At 44.6% G+C, this 12,588-nt stretch overlaps 1 protein-coding gene across 1 annotated transcript; it reads left to right on the top strand.

Annotated features, from left to right (window-relative positions):
- Positions 1 to 1,058: 1,058 nt before the first annotated feature.
- bub1 (BUB1 mitotic checkpoint serine/threonine kinase) lies at positions 1,059 to 11,434 on the top strand. Its single transcript, XM_041958759.1, has 23 exons — positions 1,059 to 1,110; positions 1,281 to 1,340; positions 1,736 to 1,877; positions 1,968 to 2,164; positions 2,297 to 2,414; positions 2,504 to 2,553; positions 3,433 to 3,617; positions 3,785 to 3,903; positions 4,461 to 4,951; positions 5,254 to 5,294; positions 5,381 to 5,500; positions 5,682 to 5,792; positions 6,415 to 6,496; positions 6,637 to 6,715; positions 7,117 to 7,294; positions 7,412 to 7,478; positions 7,665 to 8,515; positions 8,894 to 8,994; positions 9,148 to 9,309; positions 9,398 to 9,555; positions 9,676 to 9,853; positions 10,136 to 10,242; positions 11,093 to 11,434. Exons 1-23 carry the CDS (start codon positions 1,088 to 1,090, stop codon positions 11,298 to 11,300), a joined length of 3,828 nt encoding a protein of 1,275 aa, XP_041814693.1. The 5' UTR covers positions 1,059 to 1,087; the 3' UTR covers positions 11,301 to 11,434.
- The last annotated feature ends 1,154 nt before the right edge of the window (positions 11,435 to 12,588 follow it).

The raw sequence follows: 12,588 nt of genomic DNA, 5'->3' as shown, positions 1-12,588 counted from the left end.
CTGTATGTAAGGGGTTTCTTAAACGCATCCTCACGGGCTGCTCAGTTTTCACAAACCTACATCCGGCCAGAAGTGACACTGACCTGTGGGTTATTGTTGTGACACCCTTTTTTCTTTCAGCTTTTCATTCGCACTGATTAGTTCACACTTTATCACAATTACGAAGCTTCAAGTATCTCGTCTGACCTCGCGGTTTAGCCTGTCGTTGCTGCTTTTGTATCTGTCTTCACCCCTACTGACTGTGGCGTTCACTGGAAACAACACTCTTTAATCTAATTTTGTGCTACACGTCAGAGGTGGATAATTAAGCATACACTACACTGCTTTCTTAGTAAAGATTTTATTTTGTCGTGGAGTAGCAACGTTTATTTTGAAAACTCATACACACGTAGAGATAGAAACTATATTCTAGGCCTACCTTTCCCATTATAATAAGCTATTCATGAAGTATGAGGAAGGACAAGATGGGTTTTGTGGTAAAAATTTTGATTTCATTGAGAAGACATTTTGTTCAAACTGTTAACTAGTGTAAGAATTATCTACATCTCTTAAGCTTATGTAGGGATTTTTCAAGTAAATTAACACAAGTTAAATTAGATCGATTTTTATTGCAGAACACTATCCATTTTTTTGGAGTACACAGTACATGTGATGAAACACAATTTCGAAAGACTAAAATTCGGTTTGAATCAAAATCAATTCTTATAGTTAGAATAGTGTTTATTGTTGACTGGGGTGGTGTGAAAATAGATAGATAGATAGATTGTATTCAGTGACGGCTTTGGGTCTGCTGGAAATTGTATTTAGCTGAGAGTTATTAAATAACTAATGAGAAACTTCACATAAGCTAGTATCTACAATTATGCTTTTATCTAATGAATGTTTTAGCCGGGTTTCTTTTATTTTTTGTGTATATTTTGTTCGGGTAGCTCTTGATTTGTGCATTCTTCCCCGGAAATTCGTCACACCACGGGGCGCGTCTTTCCGGCACGCAGCGGATCGCTTGCGTTGCTATTGGCTGAGCGCGACTTTTTAAACGTAGCTAGTAGGAACGGTTCCACAGAGGGGAGAAACAAACCTAGCCGAAATGGATGTTGCTACTTCTTTACAGTAAGTCATCAGTAGCTACTTAAACAGTAAAGTTGCCCGGTGTTAGCTTCGTGCTAACGGTTACCTTTAGCGGTACGGATGTGTCGCTGAATTACAACTAATTTCTAAACGATGTTGCTTTTAGACATTACACAGCTTTCCTTTAAGTTTGCGTATGTTCGCCCCTTTAGGTGTTTTGAAAGGAGTCTGAGCTCATATACAGGAGACGACCCACTGGATCCATGGGACAAGTGAGTAATTTGATTGGCCGTAGTTAGCATAAGCTAGCAAGTGTTTTTAATTCATCTGGCTAGGGAACGTTATTTATGTAGGAAACAAGGATGACTAACAGCAGCAGTCTCATATCCACTTGTCGATTCTCTATTTTGCTTTAAGTATTCAGTAAACAGATCGTGGTGTTGTTGAGTCTTGACTTCGAAAATACAGTCTCTGATCAATTATTAGTTTATTATATTTGTTTACCCTGCTTCGGACTGAGTTTTCTTTGTAATTAGTATTTACTCGGTTATGCTCTGTGTCCAACCTAATTTTGTACAAAAGCACTACAGGTTACTGCACTTAAATAACACATGTATGACTGACAGCTGAGACAGTGCTGAATGCATTCCCCTGTTTATTTTCCAAGGTTTGTGGATTACCTGGAGAAAACATTACCTGCAGAGGGTGACAGCGGGATGTCACTGGTGTTTGACACGCTTGTAGAGAGATTTTTGAATGTTGAGCGATACGCAAATGACATCAGATATGTGAACTACTGCATCAAATGTGTAAGTCTGACTAATATATTACATGGTTGGTTTGTTATTCAGACTGCTAAAACCTCACACGAGCATTTCCTCATTCAAACTGTCTGACAGGCGAGTTATTATTCCGACCCCACTGCACTGTACAGTCACATCTACAGTAAGGGCATCGGGACCAGGACCGCTGCCCTCTATGTGGTCTGGGCACAGCAGTTTGAACAGAGGGCTATGAATGACCAGGCTGATGCAGTGTACCAGAAAGCAATAGAGAACCGAGCCCAGCCAGCCGACACTGTTCTCAATGAATACAGGTAACGACCAAGAAATGTGAAATATAGGCAAAGAAGCATGTACTATGAGGAGGTGTAGGTATGTGCCACTATCATGCACTACAATACATTTAATTTGCTAAAAAAGAAAAATAAATGAAATTTGATCTGCAGGCTGTTTCAGACAAGAACCAGCAGCAAGACATCAGTATCAGGAAGTCGCACCCCTTGGCAAAACTCCGATTTGACCAATCAGATGTCATCCCACAGAGAGCCGCTTGCTCAAAACAAGGTGTGTATGTTTGAATTTCCATAATAATCATCTAATAAGTCCAACATCTGCATGTCAAATCGAGTAATAATCTTTGTCCTCTGTTACAGGCCTCTGTGGATTTTCTATCCAAACCACCCACACGTAAAACTGTCATAACGTAAGTTAAATTAGTTTTCTTTAAGGTGTGTTTATGCTTCTGCGTCAGGTCATGTTGCAGAGGCTGTGTAGCACAATGTGAGGTTCCCCTGGGCTAACATGTACTGTATTCTAGTATTTCAAATGCGGACGAGTGACTTGTTATCAGGCATACAAGGGTCTGTAGGTATCGTTATGGAGCTGATTTAAAAAGAGAAAAATTGGTTTGAAGTCACAGCTGTGGGAATGATGCACATGGCCTCCTTTTCTCATGATTAAGGGTGAATATCATATATAAACTTCCATGAGTGTATCTTCTGAATTAGATAGGCGCCTTAACCAGCAGTCGTCAGTAGGTGGTGCACTTATCAACAAAGATTTAATGCTTTGACTGAGCATTTATTTGTAATTTATTTATATCTCCTAAAAAATGAAATCTATCTCCCTCTTAACTCAGACAGATTCTCACTGGACTAGCATTACATGGGGCCCTCCAGTAATTTGTAATAGTCACAGAGGTCGTTTGTGATCTTAATCCCATTCAAATCTGCAATGTCTGTAATTTTTAAGTACTTACTTGCCATACTTTGCCAAACACAAACACTAATAATGATCTAAAAACCCATATAGGATTTGGTAAAGCAGATGTGTAAGATATATATAGTGTTGTAACTGATGTTGCCATCATGGACAGAGGTTATGATTATTTCAGTTTTATGATTTCTACTAATGTATATCAATTTTTTAGTTTCTGACATATTTCAATTGACTTACTTGCATAATTTTACCATCTTCTGTCAAAGGTGTGACTGCTGATCGGTTACTGGCACATCAGGTGTACTGTGGGGAATGATTTTGGAAAATAATTTTCTAATTATCTCCTCTCCATTCTCTTCCACAGAGTCTCTCGCTCTGAGACTTCAGGGACGATTCCCTCGAGTCAAGGCTCCAGCGTTCAGACGGTGTCCGAGTACATGACCGAAGCACTCGTTTGTGAAGGATCTGAATTATGCTTTGAGGAGGTCCGAGCGGAAAGATACTTCTTCAAGCTTCAGAAGAAGCAGGAAAAAAAGCAGAGAGAAACCAGTAAGCTGGTGTTTTATAATCCAACTGTAGTGACAGAAGAACCAAGTCAGCTCTGAGATAACCAAAGGTTGAAAACAAATCCCAAATACTGTTGGCAGGACTCACATGATGTGTTTAATTAAGTGGGTCATTAACTTTGTCATAACTTGTTTTTGTCTTGTTTGAAGCGGAGAAGAAGCTGAGGGAGCAGGAGGAGGGCATCCTGAGCATTAAATGTATGTTGGAGGAAGTAAACCGGGATCTGGACGCCTGTGGCGGTTTGACCAGCCAGCCGCCGTCGCAGAGGGTGAGGCTGCGTTTTTGCCAGAATAATGTGTTGAAGGGTTTTTTACGGGGTGGAGCGTTGCTTTCTGTCGTGCGTTCAGTGCGCTGAGTGCCGAACAGGCAAATTATAATGATCATGCTTACTAGCAAACCAGAGGCATCGAGCTTCCAGCAGAGCAGCACTTATCTTCAGTCTAATGCATTAATACTGCAGCATCACCAGCATCAGCACCGTCATGCTTACCTTGACTTCATGCAAAACGATGATATATGTCTTCATGTGACTGGTGCAGCAATCTGCACCATCAGAGCCAGGTTCTGCAGCTAACGATAGTTTGTGAAACATCCAGTCAGCACAGATTAATCAGCCAAACCACTTAATTGATTGACCTCTAACCTCTGGTGATGATGGTAGTGAGCTCAACACCACGGCAGGCGTCACATGACAACGGTGTTGCCATGCAGTTATTGTATTTTCTACCTTCACACAGAGGAATCAGTTATCGTAGCGCATTGAACCGTCTTGTTTGACAATGTAAAAGCTTTGATGAAATCCAACCGCTGTGTTCTTTGCTGCAGCCGTCTGTAGTGGAAACATCCACCGGTCTGAACCCAAATCCTACCCAGCAGTCCTTTGGGTGTCCTCGACCATCAAACCATCTAAGCAGCAGGTGCTCTCTTGGCTTGAGATTACACAACGAGCCGACCTTCTTCCACGAGGCTGCAGCTTTCCCCGAACCTCCTCAACAGCAGAACAACACCAGGACTGCTGACACAAATGCTCCGAGCTCAGCAGCGTCCCTTCATCCCTCTGTCCTGACTGACAGGCGCATTCACTTACCAAACCCTGCACCGACTTCGCTGTCCACAGACCAAGCGTCGGTCGTCCAGACCTCGATGGCCCCGCCTCAGACAGCTCAGCAGCCTGCACCCTTCGAGCAGATGAACCAGTCGCTCCACAGACCCGCCGGCACCTCTGCTGTGAACACTGAGGTTTCCTGCCAGGACGATCAAGTTCATCCCGGCAGCGCAGAGGACGGTCAACCCCCGGAGCACCACACCACACATCAGTGAGTCACTTCTAAGAGGGAGGAGAGACATGGGGCAAACATACGGTGTGAGCTGAAAGCGGCGGATGCAAACAGGAAGTTAGTTATTGTAGTTTAGCTGATTAAGCTTCATTGCCAGCTCAGTCAACAGCTGGAGCTGCAGCAGTGACTGTGACACACAACTCATTCAGCATGCACATTTTAGGTTCAGATCCATAGATCAGCTTAGAAATCACAGAAAAAAAGGATGTTATAACGACAGATGAAAGAAATTTGTATTGCATTCTTCTAAATTGCTTTCTCAATCATTTGTCCCCTCTCAGGCATGTTGATTACCCTCCAGAGCCTGAGGAGAAACTCAACAGTAAGTACAGCGGTTGCTCATGAGCAAGCCCTTTGATCCCAGCTCCTTCGGGCTGTTTTGAAGCTTTCTCTTTGTGTCTCTCTCAGTGTCACAGGGAGGCACAGGTAACCTGTCTCACATCACTCCCAACAATTCACTGGGCTTTGTTCAGGCCACACCGTCCAGGGTGCTGCCATCACCTACTGTCAACACACGAGAAGCACTGGGTGAGTGCAACGGCCTCTTTGCTTTAGGTCATATGTCGGGGGGGGGGGGGTCCTCCTCACCAGGAATATTAGAGTATCAACGGTGCCTCTGAAGTCCAGAACTTTCCTCCTGCTCAGTGTTCACAGTCTTCCTCTTTATTCGTGCAGTGAGTAACATTTCGTCTGGTTTTGTATCATGCAGATGTGATAATGGACATGTTCCAGGCCCCGACTCTCATAGAGGACCCGTTCAACAACACATCGGTGCTCCACACTGCTGAGAAGGAGGCTGAGCCCGGCCACCCGAGAAACGGTGAATATGCTGATTCATTTTTCACAGTTCAGCAGGATCCTGCCTGTTTTCGGTGCTGCTTAATGTCTCTGCACTGATACTGCAGGCAAGGTTAATTGGAAAATTGCTGACTTACAGATCAAAACAATGAATCAAGATGGTAACTGATGATTCAGTGCAGTGGAATTTAAATCCTAAGTGTATTTTGAAGCTTTGTCTGAAAGCTTGAAAAAAGCTAAAGACCACAAACAATCTTGATATTATTATTAAATAATATAGCCACGACTCCGGCCATTTTTCAGCTGAGCCTGTGTCTTGTGAAGTTTTTTTGATGTTTATTGACCGATCTTGCTCATTTCTTATAGAAATGTTGATCTCCCTCACATGATGCTGTGGCTATTTTGGTGTTGATACAGTCAAAAGAAAACAAATTCTATTCATACTACTGTTTTAAAAAAAAAAAAAAAAATTCAACACGGCGGACTTTTATGTCCCAAATGTCTTTTTGTAGAGCCCATTGAACTGGATTCAATTTTAAATCAACAGGACTTCCGATGTGAGGGCCTGGCCTATCCAAAATGGAATTTTATGACACAATTAATTTTTGAATTTAACTAAACTCTTCTCTCATTGATTTGTCCAGGAGGCGTCTCCTCTTTGACGAAGCCCCCGCCCACAGCCCAGTTCACCATCTTCCAGGATGACGGTGACAAAGAAAACGTCAGGTAAATATGGATTCAGGTCTATGTAGGACAGACACATGTACATATTTAATATTGTTACTTCTGTGATGAAATAAAAGATAAAAGTTGACATTTCTATGAATAATGTTCCCGTTATTTTGTCCCTCTTTCATTCGGCTCAGAGTCGCTGCTCCCTCAGCCGTTAAGAAGTCTAAACCAACCAGAGCTCTGTCTGAAATCCAGGTGTCCAACAAGCCTAATGTGAGTGTGAAGAAGACACAATGGAGGAGGCAGAATTTTGGAAATGAAGCTCAAGACGAATGATTCTTGTTCACTTTTCGCAAACACTGTCACCACCGACATTATCATTAACACTTAATTATGAATTAATGTGTGGTAGTGCGCTTTACCTTCGTGAAAACCCACTTTTTATTTAAGAGCAGGCATCAGCTTTGAACTGATGTGTTTTGTCTACGACCTGAACATTTCTGATTTTGGCGGCTGTTGGTGGTTGCAGGAAGGACGGCATGGCGGCAGGCAGCGGAGCTCAGTGATTGGCTAAAAGCAGCACACGAGCAGAAACCTTTGACATTAGACTAAATAACGCAGCTCAGGCCTTTCTGTCTTTAACGCGGCTGCCGTGCGTTTTTCTACCCGATCAGGAGACTCCTCTGGATCTGATGCCGGATGAGAGCACCATGTGGGGAGCTCGCTACAACTCCCTGGGCTCGCTGGCTGCTTGTCCCAACAGCACCACAGACTTCGCCATGTTGGCTCAGTTTTTCTCCACTCCGTTCACACACAAAACTCCTTCCGGCAGCATATTTTGCCAGGACAAAGGTACAGACACACCCTGCAGTATTACCTGTATTCCTTTTCACTAAAGCGGTTTCACTTTAATTATTCAGTCTTGGGAACACGGTTGATTCAAATATTGTGCATTTTTCGACTCTTCAGAGAACAACTGTGATGGCGGTGACGCTGATGACCATTTTTTTATCAGGAATCACCCGACATATCTCAGGTAACCAAACTGTTTCTGCTCAGTTACTCAGAGTATCAGCAGCATTTTTATTTTTTGTAGGCAGAGATATGTCACTGTGTTATATGTTAATAATTGGTTCAGCTTTATTTCCTGCGTATTATTTGTTTTGCTATCAAACCAATTATCAATTTCGTGACGCTCGTGTCCTCCATCACCCTCCCGCAGCCCCATCATGGAGCAGAGTTCGTCTGATGAGAAGCTCTCGGAAACGGCCGCCAGTCATCTCGTGCCTTCCTCCGAGAGACACGGCGCCATCGACGGCGAGGGGCCCGCCACAGCCCAGCTCTGCCTGACCGCCTCCTCCATCACCATGCTGCAGCCTCCCGCTCCTGCTGTGCTCTCCTTCAGAGACCGGACTATCTGTCCCACCAACTCCTCCATCCCCAGGACCACAGCACGCAGCTGGAAAGTGTACGTCAGCCCAGACAAGCCCCCCGAGCCAGCTTCTCTGACCTCAGAGGAGCCTGAGGGTTCAGTCAGACCCAAAAGGGAAGATTTCACAATCATGGAAGATTTCGACAGCCCTGCCAGCCCAGAACGAGCCCAGAAACAAGTCCATGATGTCCCCATGAGCCCAGAATGTGCTCTTAAACCGGACTGGCTGGCCATCAGAAGCCCTGAGGCCCCAGTCGAGCCAGACCTGGATGCCTTCCTGAGTCCCCGTCTGCTCAAGAAAGGGGAGGCCGTCCCCAACAAGAGCCTGGACATCCCCATGAGTCCGGAACAGCCCCAGCTCTGCGCCGACGTGCCCATGAGCCCGGTGCAGCTGCGTCACTTCAGCACTGCGGATGAACCCATGATGAGTCCAGACCGAGGGCTCGGGCCGAGCCCGGACGTGTCCATGAACGCAACACCAGCCAAGGCAGCCGCGCTCCAGCTGGTGTCAGATCCCTGGGATGATGAACTGATCTCGAATCTGCTGTCAGCGCTCACGCCACCTCTCACTTCTCACCCGCACTGCATCACCTGGCAGTGCAACATGCCCAACATCAACCCGAAGATGACCATCAGCATGGGTAAGAGGCAGAACTGCAGCACAAAAATCGTCATTTTTGTGCTGGTTTATATTTTGAACTTTCGGTAAGGTGGCTGGGCAACATTTGTGAAGCTCACAAATACTTCAAAATACTTTAGTTAGTTGATAAATGGCAGTATTAGTTATTCATTATGGACATGTAACAACTAATTCAGGATATAATCACGTTCTATGCAAAAATAAGTTTCATATTATTTTATTCGTGTGTGTGTTTGCTGGTCAGTCAGTACAACCAGAACCTGGACGTTCAGATTTTCTGGTGTGATTCCAAACACGCCAAAGCCGTCACTGAACACTGAGACGAAGTGAAGAAAACCAGAACGCATGTGTGGTATTGAAAATATTTTCCCTCTGGCAGGAAAAGCATCCCTGCGAGTCGACTGTATCCTCGGAAAAGGCGCCTTTGCGACGGTCTTCCAGGCTACTGACCCCACGACCTCGGAGAGGATGGTGTTAAAGGTAAGACGGTGGCGAGTGTAGTTAAGTTCTGTCATCTGTATCTGAACAGTGCAGTTTCATAATGAGAGCAACAGGATTTGTGTTCAGATGTTCTGCAGCTAGAGGCTGAAAATGTGTCAGTCTAACTAAATGCCTGTATAATCATCACTGCAGGTTCAGAGGCCAGCCAACGTCTGGGAGTTTTACATCAACACTCAGCTGGACGCTCGGCTGCAGCCCGGCGTCCGTCACCTTTACAGCAGCATTCGCTCCGCCCACCTCTTCCACAACGGAAGCGTGCTGGTAGGCGAGCTCCACAACTACGGCACTCTGCTGGTAGGTTCGCATCAAAGACGCAGTGACATATGTACACAAACACGATCGCATCGTTTGTTGTGTCCTGAACCCGTGACTCCGCTCTCAGAACGCAGTGAACATCTTTAAAACCCTGAGCGACAAAGTGATGCCGCAGCCTCTCGTCATGTACTTCACCATCTGCATCCTGAGCATGGTGGAGCAGCTGCACAGCATCCGAGTCATCCACGCCGACGTCAAACCTGACAACTTCCTGCTAGGAGAGCGGTAACAGCCAATTAGAAAAGACATGCATCTTACTGTACATACTGTGAAGCCTGATTTTCACAGAAAAGCTGTGCAGCAGAAAGTGAACTCATCATCCTCATCGCTGCTGTTCTGTCTCAGGTTCTTGGAGAACAAGTGCTTCGAGGCGGAGAACGTGGACCACGGCCTCGTCCTCATCGACCTCGGACAGAGCATCGACATGGAGCTTTTCCCAGAAGGCACTGCCTTCACCTCCAAGTGCTTGACGTCGGGCTTCCAGTGTACCGAGATGCTCAGTGGGAAACCCTGGAACTATCAGGTGAGCACATGCAGACTACTCCTGTAATTATAATGTAATATAATTTTATGTTATCATACGTATTCATTAAAAATTCAAAACAAACCACATATTTTATATTAGTACAGAAATAGTGGCAGCATTTATTCAACAATGTGATTTGCATTCAGCCCAACTGAAATTTAATTAGCAGAATTATCCATGAATTAAAACACCACATAAGAGACTTTCAGGAAGGTTTCTTTTAAAGGTCTCACTGTGTCTTGTGTCCTGTATGTTGTCCTCGTGTGTGTGTGTGTGTAGACGGATTACTTTGGAATAGCAGGGACTGTCTACTGCATGCTGTTTGGGACGTACATGCAAGTCACGAATGAAGGCGGCGTGTGGAGGACAAACGGTGCATTTAGAAGGTAATTCCTCCAAAAGGTCGCTTGTTATGTGTCTTTATGGCAGAGCCTTTACATGTTTATTGAAACTGAAATGATCTTCTAAGGATAAAGCAGCTCTTTGACTTTGAGACCTCGGTCCTGTCCGGTTTGGTGTCACCAGTGGTTTCTGCTCCGAACATCAGGTTGTTTAATCCGACAGCAAAGAGTTCAGTGTCATAGCTTATGTTGCTTCATTGCAAATGATCAAAAATCAAAAGTCCAGTCAAGCACAGGACTTTCGCCTGGGAGACGAGGGGTTCGTTATTTTCAGACTTACTTTCAGTTTCTTTTTATTTGCAGTTTTCTGTCACAGTTTGGTTACAACTAGGCAACAAAACTGCTTGTTTAGGTTGAGGAAGAGATCATAGTTTGGATTCAGATTTTTTCAGAAGGTTAATCATGTGTCAGAAAGGCTAACGTCTTTTTCCCGGAGCTGCAAAGCTTTGACTTCAAATACTGTGATCAGTCAGTTGCAGTGATGTTCCTGGAGCAACATTATTATGATGTTGTAGGAATGGTGACATCAGATCGTGCAGGAGAGGTAATTACTGAATAGAAATACACTGAATGGAACAAATACCAAACATAAATGGCAGCGACAGGTGAGGCAGGCAGGAGGGGTTTGGACTGTTGATATTCTAGACAATCAGAAAACGTAGACTAACACCAGCATTATACTTTTAAAAAATCCTGTTAGTGGTATAAAATCTGTCCTGGTTTGTGAGTTGGGTCACAGTGAAGGGGAATAAACGATCAGATCTAGATCAGGTGAAGAAAATGGCATCATGCAATGCAGAGTTTGAGGATCCCCTGTCTGACCTCTGCTCCACAGAAACCCCCACAGCGACTTGTGGCAGGAGTTCTTCCACACCCTGCTGAACGTGCCGGACTGCGGCTCTCCGCCGAGCCTCCGGAGCCTCCGCAGCCTCCGCTGCAAGCTGGCGTCCGTCCTGCAGCAGAACTACAGCAGCAAACTGCCCACGCTGAAGAGCCGCCTGGTGGTTCTGCTGCTGGAGAGCCACAAGGCGGCCCGGAGATGACGGCGCTCCTTTCTGTTGCGCCGCAGCTCGTTTTAAAAACGTCACTGGAGGACGTACTGATCAGAATTTGTACTTATAAAAAATGTAAATTTGTTGTTGCTTTTCTAGTTTCTAATAAAATTTGTGTTGAGCCTCCATAACATAATAATCACTGTTTTTTTGTTTTTGTTTTTTTTTAAGGCTGATTTTGTATTTAAACTTTCTATAAAGAGGAAGCTGAGCACATGATTCTGCCATTTTTCCCCTCCTTTAAATGTTGATAATACACAGGAAAACTGGGGCTGATCTTAGCGTGGACGGGTGATCACTTAATAACCTAAACTGCCAGTGGCGACTGTATCATTCTTGATACGACCACTAGATGGCACCAACAGGTTTTTAAATCCTACACAAAGTGGCTTTGAAGCTGCACAAGTCAACAGATGCACTGGACTCCATATATCAATATGTTCATGGTGGTTAATCCTCAGGGAGCCACTGCCAGACTCCACAGCTCCAGGGAGCGATTTAGCCTCTTTCAGCTTCTAGTTTCGGTTTTGCAGCACATTTCCTGTCTGGTTCAAAGTGTTTACAGCAGCAGGAGCTGTTTTTTTATCACGCTCATCAACCCACAGTACAGAAAGAAAACAGCAAAGTTTGTGGTTTATCTTGACTGTGGACCAGCTGTTCCAGAGAACAGGAGCAAAGAAAACGAGCAGATGTGGATCTCAGTGCAGTGTGTTTATCATGCTGAATACTTACCATACCTCTGTGTGTGTGTGTAACATGTATGTGTTTACCCAGACCAGATCAGTCTCAGTTCACCCACTCATCCTCCCTCACCTCAAACCTTTCTGTTACCTGTTCAGACATGTAGCTCAGCTTAACTGCATTTTTCTACCTGCATCCTCCACCCCCCGGGCAGGTTTACGACACACATGTTCATCTTAAAATTCAAACTGCTGTAAACAAGTTGCTTACATAATTAGCTCCAAGCCATTTTACTCAATCATAATTGTCTTATTGGACAATAAGGACTGTTATACTAATTGATGCTAATGTTGCCTGACTCACTTTAACTTTCAGTGCTTTTATTTCACAGCCCGTTCTGGCTTTGTTTCAATATTATAGAAACTGACTGTAGTTTGATATTCCAGAGACCATTTCCTCAGTTTGTTCACGCTCTGTGGAGCGTGCAAACATCTAGTTTTTGTTGTGCTGCTGGTCCCAGCACAGCCTGAAAGCTCCTGTGGAATTTAACTTCCACTTTATGGCCACAATCACTGCTCAGTGGCACGGCACTGAGCGC

This window comes from Chelmon rostratus, chromosome 18, assembly GCF_017976325.1.
Source record: "Chelmon rostratus isolate fCheRos1 chromosome 18, fCheRos1.pri, whole genome shotgun sequence".
Taxonomy (NCBI): Eukaryota; Metazoa; Chordata; class Actinopteri; order Chaetodontiformes; family Chaetodontidae; genus Chelmon; species Chelmon rostratus.
The sequence above is the reverse complement of the archived record's forward strand: the minus strand, read 5'-3'. Positions and strand labels throughout refer to the sequence as shown.